The sequence below is a fragment of the Rhineura floridana genome, chromosome 1, assembly GCF_030035675.1.
Source record: "Rhineura floridana isolate rRhiFlo1 chromosome 1, rRhiFlo1.hap2, whole genome shotgun sequence".
NCBI lineage: Eukaryota > Metazoa > Chordata > Lepidosauria > Squamata > Rhineuridae > Rhineura > Rhineura floridana.
In genome coordinates this window covers 172,275,831-172,293,268 of record NC_084480.1, presented here as the reverse complement: position 1 = coordinate 172,293,268, position 17,438 = coordinate 172,275,831, and the positions used below count along the sequence as shown (strand labels likewise).

Here is a 17,438-nt window from a genome sequence, read left to right as displayed (position 1 = left end):
TGTTTTTATTCTTCAAACTATCCAAATTCAACCGCTGAACATTCCAAACACAATTACTATGGAGAAAGTCCCCTACACTGAACATAGTAAGATTTAATTCTGAGTAAACATACAAAGGATTTGCATAGCACAAATCTGACTACGTATTTCCAAGCACGGTACTCACAGGTTTTCATAATTTCTGAAGCACTAGAGCTCAGGATCCCCCAGTGAAATTGAAAGGCTGCAGTAGATTCAGGATAGAAAGGACTTCTTCACACAGCTCATCATGTGGTGTTGGCCACTGGCTCATACCCCCTTTTAAAAGTGATTAGACAAAGCTTTCAGTGTCACCAATAATCATGTAGAGAAATCAAGCATGTGTAAACTAGTTCTAGGAAAGGAACTGAGCACCATCCTATATTCCATATATGCCAGGCTTTCAACAGGGCCCGGAGAGCAACGCCGAGCTCCGAGAGGTTGCGGGGCGAGGAAGAGCAGCCGCCACGGGGGGGGGGGATTCCCAAGCCTCCTTCGCGCCTTAGTCTAGCGCTGCCCTGGGGAGCCCCTCCTCCTCTTAGGGGCTTGGTGCCCCGCCCCCGGGCTTTCCTTGCCTCCCACGGCATGGCAGTCCTCACTAGCCTCCCTCCATCCCTCCCTGCAGAGGCGGGCTGCAGAGCCCAGCGGCTAGCTCGCAACGGCATCTCGCTGGTGGTCCTGGGCCACTTGACCTTGGCACTGGGGGCCATTGTCCATGGCTCCCTCCTGCGCCACGTGGCCCAGCCCGCGCACACCATCACCTCGGAGTACGCCATGGCTAATGTTGTTGCGGTGGCTTCTGGGCTCTTGAGCATTGCTGCCAGCGTCCTGGCGATCCTGGTGTCCCGGAGCTTCTCCCACCGTTATCTGCCTTGGATCCTGGTTGTTATTGCCCTGGCAAATGTCCTGATCTCAGGAGCCTGCTGCGTGGGGCTGCCACTTGCCATCTCCCTCACTGTTGTCAACAGTGGCCGTCATCTCTTTACCGGTTGCAACAGTTCTGCGCTTCCAGCTGATGCCCGCACTGTGATAACAAGCGAGTGCCCTTTTGACACTACCCGCATCTATGACACAGCCCTGGTCCTCTGGCTTCCTTCCTTGTTGATGGCAGCAGTGGAAGCCGGTTTGTCTGCCTGGTGTTGCACAGCCTCCCTCTCTCTCTGTGGAAGTGGCCCCTCTTCAGCCTCCTACAAAGTGGCCCTGCTTCAGGCAGCTGCCCCACAGGAGGTGGCTGCAGAGGAAGGCTCTGAAGGGGAGCCTCACCACCAGCCTCTGGTTGAAATGGATGAGGAAGAGTGCTGCCTTTGAGGGTGGAGGGAAGAGAGCAACCCACTTTTGCTGCTAGACTATCCTTCATGTTCTTGAACAAACAGATGGGCTTGTGTTCAAGGTGCAGAGCTGGCCAGGCAGGAATCTCCCCCAAATTGTTTTTTTTAAGTGTTTTTAAATTTGTATATTTGTTTTTAATGTTTTTAATTGTTGTAAACCGCCCAGAGAGCTTCAGCTATGGGCAGTATACAAATGTAATAAATAATAATAATAGAGTATGGTGCAAACCCCAATACACACGTGTTTTACAGTTGGCTGGAGTCAGTGCAATGTTGCAGAGTTGCCACTACACTCGTCCAGCTCCAGGCAGCAGCAAAAGGGGTCATGGCCAGTTCCTATGACCACTCTGAGCTGCCAGATGTGGTATTGTGCTGTGTTGCCATGGCTGGGGTGGGTTTGGCAGCTGTTTCTTGGTGATGCAGCTGCTATAGCTGGCTATGTCCCCATGGAGATTCCTGTGTCCCATTCCTTGGGGGTGGCCCTGGTGCCATGTGCACCTCCCAACACCTTGACATTTGACAGTGACTAGCACACCAGGCACTGGTCACCTATAGGCTGGTCATGAAGCTGCAGGGGGATATCGGCAACTGGGGTGGCCTTAGTCATGGGCAGCATGATGCAAATGAGCCTCGGTGTGAATGATGAGCCTGTGGTTGTCGCACATGGGCAGTGCTGACATAGGGCCATGGACACACTCCTTAGTGCTCATCACATGGCCACATCTTTATGCACACTCGGGACAGGGAGTGCTTACCCTGAAATGCTGAAAAAGTCCTACACAATGCAGTCCTAGATGGAGATGCCCTGGTGAACCTGCCCCTGCTGGTTCTTGGTGGGAAGTGGCACCTCCATATTCCCGGCTTAGTTCTGTTGGCACAATCGGCAATATCCTCCTCAGGACTATCCTGCAGAGCATGGCACAAACAGGCTGTGGCTTCCAATTTGCAAAGGAACAGGATTGGAGCTGAAAGACCAAGGGAGTGCGGGCACAAGGAGGCTAAACTGTATGGGAGGACAATGAGAGACTGCAGAAAATACTGCTTGCTTGGCACAGAAATTAAGTCCAAGTACTTTAATTTGCAATTTATGGTTTTTGTGTATGTGCATGAATAAATCACTTTTTTTAAAACCAATTTTTTGGGGGTCCTAGATGCTCCTTGTTTTTTAAAAAGTAAACTCACAAAATTACATGAGTCTTCCTATGGAGGGGAACAAAATTTACACTGACTGTCTATAATACTCAGGGTCATCCCTTTCATTAGGCAAAATGAGGCACCAGGCATGGGTGGTTGGCGAATTGGTGCTCCACCATTTGCATCTGCTGGCCACTCTGACATCTACCACCCGCCTGGCAATGTTCTCCACATTCCCCCTCCCTGCCCTGCTGTAGAAAGACAAGAAACCTGTGCTACTACTGCAGTTTCCTGGGGCAACGAAGATATCTACCCTTAGAAAAAAGAGAGTTTGAAGTAACTTTACCCCCCCCCAAACACACACTATATTGGGAATCATTTGCTGTTGCAGCAAACATAAATGATAGCACAGGTGCTTTCAGTGATCACCCCACCCACTTGCCCAGAATGCTTCACTCTGAGGGAGAGATGGGGGACAAATTCGATTCATTTCCCATTTAGGATCTAATTTATCAGGTTCACGGTTTCCAAAACAAGATGAGAATCAAAACACAGCCATCCTTCAAAATTTGAGCTTATCCAAACTTTGAGATGCAGTTCTCCAACCAGTGTGTGCAAAAATGCATATATTAGGTAACAGTGTACATAAAAATGAATATATTAGTGAAAATAACACAAAAATACATGACAATAGACTAAACTGCTTGCAAAAATGTGGAGAGTAGTCAAAGCTGCATACAAAATGTGCTTAGTGGGAAAAATTAGGACTAAAATGCTGAAGAATTTTCAAGAGGATTTTTAAAAAAATCCACAAATTGCTGCAGAAATATGGAGGACTTAATTTAAGGATAGGAAGATGAGGAAGTGAGAGAAGCGAAGCAGCGAGATCCTGCCATCCCTGCTCTGAGAGAAGGACCTCTCTAGGTCCTTTCTAGGCCAAGGTAGGCCGGGTGGAGGTGGTAGGCTCTGCTGCTGCTGCTGCTAAAGTGGCGGCAAGAGGGAAAAGGGAGCAAAGGACGTTGTGGAGGGGGAGGGGAACTACCACTAGTTCTGCCATGAAGAAGAGGAGGAGGGGCAGAGGGACGGGAGATGCAGAAGAATTGGGGAAGGGACACTGAAGCAGCAGCTCAGGCAGAGCAATCTTTTGCACCAGACGTGAACATTCTTAGCATTCATACTGTGATTTAAGATACTGAGAGCTCTTCACACATATTATCTCCGTAATTTTTGCATCAGCCCTGTATGGTAGCCCATTTTTAAAATTAATGTCCCCATATTATTATTCTTTTTATGATTATCTTCATCGTTTTCCCAATAGTTCAAAAACTGTGCTAGGAATACAATCAAGTGCTTTGTTGTTTTGTTCCGGTGGTGGGCGGGTATAAAGCTGGTAGAGTGGCTTTCAACAAGCTTGCAGTATAGTCCGCTGTTAATCAGAGACTGCAAATCAAATGAAGCCAGGGCAGCTCTCCACTCCTCTTTCTTTCTAATAACACCCACACAGAAAGCAGCATATCACATGGAAATACATGTTGTTACATATGACATGCTCAGAGCCCAGCACCCACAAACATATGCAGTGACATGCAAACAGAATGCTATATGCATGGGAACATGTCACACACAAACATATGCAGCAACTTATAGCAGCGCAGCACAAGCAAACAGGCGTAGCAACACAGAGCAGTATGCAGCAGTACAGTACACATGAACATGCACATCAACAAAGAGGAGTGTGTTGCACAAACATGAAAGGAAATGTCTAAATAAAAATGCACTTGCCTATGTGACATGCATACAAAGTAACATGCCACGCATAGTTGTATGCCACTTGAGCACATGTGGAAGGGCATATCACACACAAGGATATGGAGGAGCATGCCACAGAAACACATGCCGCAAAGCAACAATAGTCAATAGCAAGCCTTAAGCAGGATACTATATGTAAAGATTTGGAGGATTACATGCAGGAACCCTCATGAGATTGCCACTTGCAAATTCATGCAGGAGCCCACCATAGAACACTTGCACACATATGCAACAACATGCCATGCGCAAATAAGCACAGCAACATGTCACATGCAGAGACACATATAATCAACCACATATAGCAATACATGACACATAAGCACCTACTGCAAAATGCAACAAGACATAACATGTAAATATGCAGGGCAACACTTCACATTTTCCATTGTTTTCTGAGGGCATGTGAAGAAGAAAATCAGGTCTGATCTAAAGAAGCCAGTGGCCTGTGTGAGACTAGCTATTTTAAGTGCATGTGAGAGGGGCTGGCAGAGGGGTATTGGACATTCTATGCAAGGCAAGAGACCTCCGAATAGAAGCTGAGTGGTCATTGCGGGCAAAGTAGCACTGAGAATCAGCCAGGCATCATTATACAGCTTCTAGTGTGTGCTTAGACAATATTTCCTTCTGGATGTTTGGCGAGCATTTTCTGCATGTGTGGGATAGTTCCTTGAGGTGTTTTGCTGTGCCTTGTCCAGCCCTGTTTGCAGTGTTAAGTGTGATGGGCTCTCCTCTCCTGGGAGATTCTGGGCTCAAATATATTCTGCTGTCAGGGAATGTTTTCTAATATTCACTCTGCATTTTCTATTGCTCAATTTCATCCCATTAGTCCTAGTGACGCCCCCTGGGACCAGCAGACAATGGCTTTCCCCTGAGTATTGTCACGTGTCCAGCAGCGTGTGGGTGTATTTATTTATAGAAACAGCCTGCATATGCTTTGTGGGCCACTTAAAACAGCCACTTTGTTTATATTTGCCTAGGAGATTGCATTGAGAAATAGTGAACATCTCAACTGAAATTTAATCAAATATAAAGAAAAGGCTACACAGACTATTACTTTTGTAGGTAGTTGGGTTGTTCCATTCTCCTACAAAGATGGGAACTGCTACAACCAGAAGCCTATTACATAGCCAAGAGACCAATGATTGCCAGGTTCCACTCCTTATTCTGGGGACTATATCACTGATGTCTTAGGGCTGGTGTTATTTGTGGGTGTATTCTGCAGTATGTCTTTGATGCAATAATACTGCATTACGGTACATTTATACTGGACTGTTAACATATCATTCTGCTTATTAGTTGTTCCACAATATTTCCTAATGTTACTGCATTATTGGGGTACTGTTGTACACAGCACAATGGAAGTGGGACACCCCCCCCCCCACACACTTAGTTACAGGAAGTTACCGGAGATGCACCAATTGGAAGTGGAGCAGTATGTTCGCCTTGAAACCTTTGCAGGTACAAACAGTATTGAAAGCAGGATTGCAGATAACCAGGAATGCCAGCAGGATTTTCTAGGCCTGGTACACTGTATTTGGATTAGGCCCCTTGCACCCAACCCCACAATCTATTGGAAAGAACTGCTGCTTATATTCATATATTAAGTTAGCCTAGCCTACTTCAGAGGGCTGTTGCAAAGATAAAAAGGGGGAGGGAAGATAATGTACTGCCTGTAAGGTCGACAGAATGCCTTTGAAGCAGCACTGACCAATGGATCCCATCCCTAGCATAGAGCCAGGCATTGTGAATGCAGGGGCACAGGACAGCAATTCAGAGAGGCCAAAGTGCCACACGCCCAAGCAAAAGTGAAGAGACACTTGAAGAGAGACACTGTATACCAGTGTTACACACTAATGCTAGAAGCCTCCAAGCCAAGAAGGGACAACCAGAGTCCTCTTAGAGGACAGCATTGATATAGTGAATATAACAGAAGCCTGGTGGAATGGAGGAAACAGTGGGACACAGTTATCCCGGGATATAAACTATATCGGAAGGACAGGGAAGGACTTTTCGGAGGTGGTGTCGCTCTGTATGTAAAATCTGCACACATTAATGTGGATGCACATCCAATTCCAAACCACTGTTTACAGTATCTTAGGCTACTAGTTGTGACTCATGACTAAGTGCCTATGACTACAGCTGGGCCCACACGTTCCCAATAAACTGTCTTGGAAAGTTATCTGTTGAGAGCTGTGCTCCATGAAGCAATACAGACTAACTGGACCAACCACATGTCAACTAATCTGGTGTGAAAATGATGCAGCGTTACTGGCATCAATGTATGGTCGGTCTGATGTAAGATGGCATCACATATAAATAATTACCCCAGGAAGAGCACTCAGGCACACTTTTCCCCACTCTTGGAGTAGAAAACCAATGTGGCTAAAATGACCAGACCCTGTTCCCCTCATTTCCTCCACTCTATATTCCATTCACAAATGTGGATAAAGGGATTCTGGGTAACTGCTCCCAAACTGGATCTTTGCCGCAAGGCTGAGAAGTATGCATTCATTTCACATCAAATGACAAACTGAAACAATGGGGCCAATATGTTACTATTAGAGAAACCAGTGCCAGAGTTCTGAATAGCCTCAAATGCCATGTATTAATTGGTTGCTCTTTTGGAATTCATTCAGAGCCATTTCAGCTTTCAGCTTTCCCGACCAGCAAGAATAGGTCAGCTGGAGGTACGGGGGTAGGGGAGTGACACCGTAAGCTATCCAGGTTTCAACTCAAAGATTTAGTATTATGATAGGTCTTCTTTCTACACAGAACACTCCAATCACAATGGCAAGGGGAGGGTTATATATATATGTATGTATCTATATGATATACAGTCTTCTTGAACACTGAATATTTGCAGATTTGTCTGTTATTTGTGTTTGTACAATAATAATTTATGTGTGAGAAGATTTATATCCTACCTTTTCTCCAAGAAACTGAAGGTGCTGTACATGATTCTTCTCATGGCCACCACCTCAGAGTACTTGGTGCTCTCCTCCCACCCCCAATTTTATCCTCAAAATAACCCTGTGAAGTGTTTTAGGCTGAGAAAGAGTGGCTGGTCCAAGGTCACCCAGTAAGCTTCGTAGCTTAGAGATTTGAACTAGGTTGTCCTCAGTCTTAGTCCAGCATTCTAACCACCACGCCATGCTGGCTTTCTTTCAAAGTTGCAATTTGCTTTTCAAAAGAAAATTTCACTGGTGCCAGTAGAGGCTTCCCGTGAAATGCAAACAGCAGCACTGGAGAGGCAATCTATTCAGACTATGGCAGGCAAAGAGTTTAATTTCACTTTCCCTGCCCCTCATGATCCTGAAGCTGCTCAGGCTTCCTTGTGGCTACTGTTTCCATAACAAAAATATACATGAATTGCTTTCACGCAAGAAGTGTCATATTTTGTTTGGCCCTTAGTTAATAGCAGGATCTGTGTGAGTCTGTGTGTATCTGATCTTAAAGATTATTGTCTGTGTTTACATGCATATTACACACACACACACACAGTCCATGCGCTGCCTTGCTTGTTTGTATGTCAGCGTTACATGCATGCTAGTTTAATATTTGGTGATGAGAATTTTACACTCACACAGTTGTTTATTTTAGTACAGTGTCCATGACTTCCCGATGTGTACTAGACAGGGTGTTTGGGGGCAGGTCACAGATGAGGGATAGGCAAAACAGCTGATTCACAGAATGGCATCAAGCGGAGGAATCAATGGCAGGAAAAGGCCCTGAGCACAACAGCTCCCGCCTGCTATACTTGTGGTGGAACTGGAGGCGGAGGGTAGGAAAGAGAATGGGGGTGTGTATACTCTTTGCAGCCAGCAGCACCAGGCTGACCACTTCCTGGGCTTAGGATGTCGGAGAATTCCGATGGAAACAGAAGTGGGAGTGGAGGTCACCAATGTTCGCATATTCATTCCATGTTCAGAACAGAAATGAATCCAGTGAACACGATCAGTATTAGTTGTTGTTGCTTTAGGCTGCAAATGATAAGTAACTGATTACATTTCCCCTCATTTACACTGTATTTTCTTTGCACTGAAATGAATGGGGTGGAGTAACATAAATGACATCATAATTTATGTAATTAATTATGTAAGTTATGTCATTTTGCCACAGTGGACAATAGGGCAAATAATGTAGTTTTTGGTGGAAGATGAACTGCAGTAGAATGGAAACAGTGTGGCATGTAACAAATAGTGGCTTGAACAGAAAATCATGCCTTCTTCCATCCCTATTTAAGTCTGTTATTGTCCAGTCTTCCTACCTCCTACCCCACATGATGGCAAAAGGGTGACTTGGAGAAGTAGCAAGATCAATGGGGAGAATAATCCATGTAGAGCTATCCCCTGCCATTCAGGGGATGCAAAGGGCCATGCTCTAGGATTTCTTGGGGAAGGAAGAGGAAGTCTCTGGCAGCCGTTTGTGGCAAGGGGAGAGAGGGAGGAGGAGACTATTGAGATTGACAAGCTGTCTCCTGAGTCTGTTTCCCAGCTACTCCTGTGGACATTGGGAGGAGGGTGCAAGAGTAGCCTGAACTTCAGAAGTGGGGAAATACATGGGCCTCATGGTCAATCTCCAGTGTAGAGGAAGGAGGAATATCCGTGATGCTAAGGTGACTTGGCACCTTAACAGGCATGATGTAACACTTAAGGCTAAGGATGCAATGTAAGTCTGTGCTGCTGTAAGGGAAGGCAGATAAAGCAGGGCCCAGAAGCTTTCTCGTTCAGACTGCTCAGGAAGCAAAGCCTCATGGGGGGAGAGTGTTCTTGCACTCAGGTCCTGCTTGCGGGCTTCCCCCAGGCACCTGGTTGGCCACTGTGAGAACAGGATGCTGGACTAGATGGGCCACTGGCCTGATCCAGCAGGCTCTCCTTATGTTCTTATGGAACAGCATCAATAAAGGCAAAGGGAATGATAAAGCCCTATCTGACAGTCAGCCATCCTCTAGGGAAAAGCAGCAGCAGCACCAGCAGCCATTGCAGTGCCAGGCCAACGGTGATGCTTGGGAAACAGTGGTATGGGAAGGGCAGCAGCCAGGGTCAGTCAGGCTCACCAGGTGCCTTGGTGAGATGTTCACCATGGATAATTGCCCCTCTCGCTGATGGAGGGCATTGCATTGAAACCTTTTCAGTAGTTAAGAGTGGAGGAGGAGGATCTCGCTCTTCCCCTCCTTCGTTGGGACTGGCCTCAGCTTTCCCTGGTTTTGCTTCAGAACAATCTGGGGACATGAATTTTTCACTGTATTTTCAGTACAGTATTTTTGCCATATTGAGAAAGTAAGAAGTAACCTCAACATGCTCCTGAATCAGTCACAGTAATCCTACATGGTGTAGCCTTCACTTGCATCTTGGGCAGAACCAACTGTTCGGTTTGCTACTATGATGGGCTAGCTGGAAAAAGAAAGAAAACAGAGGCCAAGCAGTATATTAAATATTGCTGTGGCTGCGCTACAATGCATATTCCTTAGAGACAGCAAATCTTGATTTATCAAGTGATGGAAACTCAACCAAATCCCTAGTCAAGTTATTTCAGTAGTTAATTACCCTTGCTTTATTTCCTGCTTGAACTTTCTAACTCCTACTTCCAGCTGCTGGATCTTATCACAACTTTTTCGTGCCAGAGTAACAAGCTGTCCATCACTGAATTGTTTTTCCCTAAAAGATCATGATCAAGTTCTCTTGGATTTAAAGCGAATAGAATTCATTTTGTAAGTCTGCAATGTAAAAGGCAGAGGATTTTCAACCATCAGATCTATCTTGTACCTCCCTTCTGAGTTCGCTCTAATTTGTCAATGTCCTTTTCAAAAATGGGCACCAGAACTGTACTCAGGGTTGTATTTCATCTGCATAGAGATTGAATGCCACGTACCTATTCCAGGTCCACATCCTCTGGTTTATCTTCCAAATATCACATTATCCCTTTCCCCACTGCATCACATACAGTCTTGCAGTATGTGTGAAAAAATCCTTTTTCAGATTCTATTTTCTTCAGCTGCTTCCATGCTAGCTTTCCTCTCTGATATTGCTATCCTTTGTTCACTTTACTTTTACACAGAATTCAGACAATACTCTTATCAAATGTTGCTGTACTGTCCCTCTATGGTGCTTTCCAGTTATTTTTTCAGACCTGGTTTGTTGCAACTTGTTTTACAATTTCAGGTTGGACATGCATAGCATTACTGAGATTTTTTCCAGGCTCAGGTTCATTTGATTCAAAGCTGCCTGTTTGCAGGTCCTGCCCATTTTATTGTGTCCTGAGGAAAGAGGCTGAGGGATTAGAGATGTATGCCTATTGAATTGTCCCTTAAACACTCTCTCTTCATTACTCCAATTTCGGGATGGGGGATAAATTCAATTCAGTTTGCATTTCAAGCTGAATCTGTCAAATTTGCACTTTCCAAAAGAATATGAGAACCAAAACACAGCCATCCTTCGAAATGCACATGTGTTTGAATTTTGCAATGCAGTTCGCCGACCAAACATGTTTACAAAAATGCATATATTAGGGGAAAGTGTGCATAAAAATGAATACACGAGTGAAGATAACATGCAAAAAGGCATGAAATTGCTGCTGAAATGTCAACAGCTGGATTTTTCCATCCCTACTCCAATGTTAGCTTTTTGTTTTCAAAGTGGAGAGAAGGCTTTAATTATTAGTTTCCTTGCATTTTAAAAAATAATACAAGCAAAAAAGCACTGAAAGCCCCCTATAAGACTGCTCATGAGAAACCTGTCACTGACATTAGACACACTTACTATTGTGCCAGTTCCAGTGCGCCTCCACCTCTGTGTTCTGAAAATGGGGGTACATGACGCTAGTCAAACTCTGCCCCTTTTTATTCTAAGGGAAGAGACATACTTACTGTTCTGCTGGTTCCAGTATGCCTCCACCTCTCTTTCTGAAAATGGGGGCACATAACACTAGTCAAACTCCTCCCCTTTTTACTCTAAAACCTGGTCAGATCAGCTCCGGTGCATTTTTTTTTTTAATTCAGCTTCAGACAGATTTTGCAATTGATTGGTAGATTAACCAATTTGTCTTCCAGGTGTGGCCATGGAAACACTTTGCTGTAGGTCAGCCTTTCCCAACCAATGTGCCTCCAGATGTTGTTGAACCACAACTCCCATCAGCCTCCCATTGGCAATGCTGGCTGAGGCTGATGGGAGTTGTGGTCCAACAACATCTGGAGGCACATTGGTTGGGAAAGGCTGCTGTAGGTTCAGGCAGGCACTTTGCTGTGGGCAGTCTTGAAAGGACTTAAGTCAGCAGTGGGGAAGGGAGGTGTGTCCAGCTGAGGGCAGAATTGCTTCAAAACACAGCCAGAAAAACCATTCTCACTAGTTTCAAAGCCTGACACAACTAAGAGAGGCTATTCAAGTGGCAATGTGCAGTGTAATCCTAAACATGTTTACTCAGAAATAAGTCCTACTATGTCCAAGGGGTTCACTCCCAAGTGAGTGTGCTTCGGATTGCATTCTGTGAGGATATTTGTCATTTGTCCACCCACTACAGTCACCGAGAAGCAATAAAACAGACAGGACTTGCATGCAAGAAACTTTTAATTGACATTGGAAAGGACCTTTTCTGAATGAGACTTGTCAGTAGGAATATAACAGGTTGTCAGTTTCTGTCTTGGTGTATATTTGTTAAAGAAAGAGCTTTCTCCCATTTCGTTGCTCTTCACATTCCACATAACAAACCACAATTTTTCAATTTCTATGCATTTTGGAGCCTGACTGAATTTATGCGTAAACTCTTCTCTTAAATCAAGGATGTTTTTAAAAATATAGTATTTTGAGCAACCCATTGAAAAAGCCCTCTTGGGAGCAAAGAGGTATATCTGTACCATGGCTCTATACTAGCTAGTCTGATAATATACTGAATGGAGTGCACATTCAGACATAATGGATTTAAGGTCTGTGTGTACCCATAGATCCAGCAATCTGACATTGGACAAAAAAAGTTTTGAAGTTTAATTTATGTCACAAAATATGGAGATAATCATAATTTAAAAATCATTTGTATTTTGAACAGTGAAAATAGGTTAACTACAGCACCAAACACAACTTATTATTACATATATCAGAAGTAAGGAAACTTTTTACCTGCAGGGATGTAACAGGCTGTCAATTTCTGTCCACAGGCCAGATCCTTATCATGGGGACACCCACCCATCACAAATGATGTCAGGTGATTTGGTAGTTTGAAATTCCAAAATCGGAACTTCAAAGCACCTTGCAGGCAGCAAAGTGCAGCTAAAAGGAAGGTTTTTTCCCTTCGTTCCAGCAGCTGTTTCAATGGCAATAATTGGCAATGCTTGCAGAGCCCCTTTTGCCAAGCCACACCTTACCTGCCCCACATCTGATGTCATGCATGATGTCGGAGATAGGGCAGGTGGGTGTGGCTTGTGGAAAACAGCAGTGTGGGCCAAATAGGCAGGCCCACCCTGACATAGATCATTTCCCACACACCAACTGACCTCGAAATATGTAAAGTGTTGGCTGCAGACTAGGTTCAACTCACAATGAAGATCTCTCTGAGTGGTCTGGGCCCAACCTTCTATAGGCTCTTTACGCACACACCATCCCACAAAACTTCACAAACAACCCTCCCCAGAAGCACTTCCCACAAACCCCCTTCCCACAAATACATCGCCCAACTCTCCCCATCCCTACCTACACTCTCTTTCGCCCCCAGACACTACTGCCCCCTTCAAATCAGGCATTGCCTACATGCTGTGATGTTACTTTTCCTAATTCAGTTCATTCACATTGGGAAATTAAATGCTCTTATATTAATAAATAAATGATGGATTTTCACAAAAAGAGGAAGGGTAAAGCCCCTGCAATTTTCTGGAACTTGGGGATGCATTTAAAGGATAAGCAGGGAGATTGGTGGTGTGGTGTGGTGTAGGAAGGAGTATTAATGCCTGGACAAAGAACAGTTGTAAACACAAGAGATTTGCCAAAGAACAGAAACATTTTAAACTGCAGTATCTTGGCCATTTTTCAATGTATCTCTCTGAAATTTGGCCAGCTTATGGCACTCACAGATACTCCAAGCCACATTTCAGACAGTTTGAACAATTCATGTGCATTTTATTACCTGTTATAATTGGTAGAAGGCAATCTGAGTCTTCCAGCTAATATATAGACACCCTTGTGCCTATATAATAAACATGTTCTTTTGAATGTCTAAATAGCTGAAGCATGCAATGGGAAATCCAGCAGATATTAGCGACCAGAATGCCAGCACAGAGCAAGCCAAGCCACACACAAGAAAGCGTGCAATTGTGTGGGAGTCCTGCCATCACAAGACTGAATCATCCTTGGATTCTGAGGGGGGATTTCCACTGGAAGCCAGGAACATATTTAAGGCTTGAGATAAAACGTTCCTATGACACCATGGATGGGAACAGTCCATTAGAAATGCTCTCTGTGGCATCTCAGTAGCCCTGCTCATGTGTTACTCGTGTGCTTTATTTATTTATTTATTAGATTTGTTAGTTTGCTACTCAAAGGACTCCAAGCAACTTATAACACTGTTACAAACAAAAACAAATGCATAATTCCATAAAAAGACAAAATACAGCCACAACTTGTTGGCAAAACACTAATAACAAACTATCATTTCTGTGTTGAAACAGGCGCAAGGCCACACCTGTAGCCCAGGCCTGATGTTGCATTTCCTTCCTCTGACATCCATGGATAGAGTGCATTTATCGGCAAAGGAACCCCAAAGTGCAAACAGCTGTTCATACATCGGTGTTCTTTTGTAGGCAACTGCACTTAACCCATAGAAGTTGGACAAAGGAAACACAGAATCAAGGATGGGGCTAAAAGCACAGCCCTACTTCCGGTTCAATATGGAAATGTCCACATGCAAGTCATGCATAAAAAGGCCTATTGGAGGAAGGAGATGTGACAGGAAACCCAGCAGGTTAACAAACTGGACTAGGACCAGCATTTGAGGCTTGATGAGAAATGTGGCCATACACTATGGAAACAGAACTTTATTAAAGTGAGCCCTAAGCTGTTGGAGCTGGGCAGAAATTTCAGTCGCTAATGCCAAGGCTTCAAGGGAAACTATCTTCATGCATTGAAATGATCCAAAAGCTGATCCCAGATTCCCTCTCTTTCTCTATTTCAGCCTCCTGTCATTGTTGCCAACTCCCTGCTCAGCTCATCGTGTGCCACAAGGAACTTTCTCCACCTTACATTCTGATTGCTTGCAAAGCAGTAGCTTGGGCTGTTGTCTATACACTATAGCTGTTCCCCATGCTGGCTGGCCCCTCGTTTGTTCTCATTAAGGACTGGCAGGGTGTCTAATTAGTTGGTGTGACTGTGCCAGTGCCCTGCTGGCTAAACATCTGTGCATTCAGACCCCTTCCCTCTCTGTGGCACATAATAGGCATGCATAACTCCAACTTGCTTGCTGTGTATGACCTGTCCTGTCACCAGGAAATAAAGCCTTGTGGTGCAATGAACATGGCACTGAGATATTTGGAGGCAGCTACCTGCCAAGGTTCAACCCAAACTAGCCTTGGAACTGCTGAGCCTTTGTGTGTGTTGCTTAGCCACTGTTGCCCTCACTGTGCTGGTCAAGGACTATCATGCATTGTCAGAATGTCTCACAGACCCAGGAAGGTCTCTGTCTCAAGAGAGAAGCCAACTATAAAGAAGTGCACCATTCAAGCCTGTTGCCTGGTAACCAGCTGCACCTTCATTGGCTTCTAGGATGACTTAGTGTATCTAAGCTTGCAGATGTTGACAAAATTCACCTGGAACTGGGACATGAGTGTTGGCATTCCCTGAATTTTGGGCATTCAGTGGAATGTGTGTATATGTAGAGTGCCTTGCAAATGTATTCAGACCCCTGACCAATGCTCTCATATTACTGAATTACAAATGCTACATTGTATTTTCGTTCTGTATGATATTTTAGTTTGAAACACTGAAACTCAAAATCTATTTATTGTAAAGTGACATTTGTTTTTATGTCGGGAAATGTTTGTAAGAAACATAAAAAACTAAAACATGTTGCTTGCATAAGTATTCAACCCCCACACATTCATATTTGGTAGATCCACCTTTCGCTGCAATAACAGCTTTTCAATTGTCATTGAAGACCACACACACACCCAGATAGCGTGAGCATGTATGACCCTGTGTCCCCTATACACATGCCCAGAGCTTGGGAGTAATTAGTTGCAAAAAACAAATTACTTGTAATTCATTACTTTTTTGAGGAATGAGTGGGTAATTCCTTTACATTTTGATTGTAATAGAACTAGGAGTAATTTTATTACTTTTGTGGAGTAATTGTAATGTTTCCAGCATTACTTTTGGGCATTACTTGGGGGGCAGGAAGCAGGGGAAGTCTTCTGCTCCTCTGATTTGTGTATGAAAGTCATGTGCCTCAAACTGGGCTTCTGTGCAGCATTGCTCTTCCCTCTTACTCTGTGGGTGGGTAGGAGGCAACAAGAGAGGAGGTGGAGAGCAAGACAATTGTTTTAAAAAAAATGGATGGTGGTGGAGAAGAATGGAGTGGAGGGAGAAAGGAGCCGGAGGACAAGAACATGGATAAAGGAGGAGAAGGAGGCAGCAGCAGAATGGAAATAAAGAACTGTGGAGGTGAAAGATGACAATGTGTGTGTGTGAATACTATGTTGCACTTGGCACACAAAGCAGCCTCTGCCGCCCTCCCTGGCTACTTTACTGCATTTGCAGTGTTTTAACTTTTTTGCATCTCAGGGGAAAATGTTTATTTGGGTGGGTGTTAGGGCAAGGTCCGGAAGGTGGTTGAATGAGAGATATTATGCTTGCTGGCTGTGCGTGTATGTGGGGGGGGTTGCACTTGGTTTGACATGCAAAGATATGAGCAGTGGCCTCTGCCTCCCTTACCAGTGGACAGACCACCACTGCTATCTTATGGACAAAAAGAACTATTCTACTACCTCTGTGTGTGGTTATTTTTAATGCTGTTTTAGGTGAGTTGGGTGTGCAGGAGCCAAGAACAGCACATTGTAGGCACTCTAGTTTTTTTTTTCTAAAGTAACTTAACTGTAATTGTAGTGATTACTTTTGAGTAAAGGTAATCATTTCCTTTCAGAACAATTGTAATGGTAATTTATTCCTTTTTATTATTTATTTATTTATAGAAGGCCCACTTGTCTGCCTCCATCGCATCCTCAAGTAGCCATCCAGTGGAGCTTTTCTGTATTATCAAGGGTCTGTTGACATCAACTCCAGGAAATGGAGTTTTAGACCTTTCGGAGGCCCACTGTGAATTGTTTGCAAGGCACTTTGAGGGTAAAGTTGCTTGTCTCCATAGCAGTGTTGATGCCCCATCCACATCTACTGTAGTCCCCAATGACATGTCCAGTGCAACATCTGCTGCAACTTCTTGGGAACAGTTTCAGTTGATGCAGCTTGATGACGTAGACAAGGTGCTTGCGTTGATGCGACCAGCAATGTGTCCTCTCGACCCTTGCCCTTCTTGGCTTATTAAAGCTTGCCGAGGAGGGTTGACCGAGTGGATCCAGGGTGTGGCCAATGCATCATTGTGGGAGGGAGTGGTTCCAGCTGCCTTGAAAGAGGCGGTGATCCGACCTCTCCTGAAAAAGCCCACCCAGGACCCATTGGTTTGTGACAACTACCGATTTGTTGCGAATACTGTCTTCTTAGGGAAGGTGATTGAGAGGGTTGTGGCGCAGCAATTGCAAGTACTCTTGGATGAAACCGATTATCTTGACCTGTTCCAGTCTGGGTTCAGACCTGGTTATGGGACTGAATCGGCCTTGGTCACCCTGATGGATGACCTTTATCAGGAGAAGGACAGGGGGAGTGTGACCTTGTTATTCTTACTTGATCTCTCAGTGGCTTTTGATACAATTGACCATGGGCCGACTTGGTGAGCTGGGTATTGGAGGCACTGTTTTACAGTGGTTCTGATCCTATCTCCAAGGTCGTTCTCAAAGAATAGGATTGGGTGACTGTCTTTCAGCGCCCTGGCAGTAGTGCTGTGGGGTGCCGCAGGATACCATCTTGTCCCTCATGCTGTTTAACATCTAAATGAAGCCCTTGGGAGCGGTCATCAGGAAATTTGGGGCATAATGTCAGCAGTATGCTGATGATACCCAGCTCT

General features: G+C 44.6%; 1 protein-coding gene across 1 annotated transcript; it reads left to right on the top strand.

The window, feature by feature from the left end:
* Positions 1 to 603: 603 nt before the first annotated feature.
* LOC133377078 (keratinocyte-associated protein 3-like) lies at positions 604 to 1,188 on the top strand (the record flags this gene model as incomplete). Its single annotated transcript, XM_061610368.1, has 1 exon — positions 604 to 1,188. A coding segment is annotated over exon 1 (585 nt), but the record flags the coding sequence as incomplete, so codon positions are not given.
* Positions 1,189 to 17,438: the final 16,250 nt, after the last annotated feature.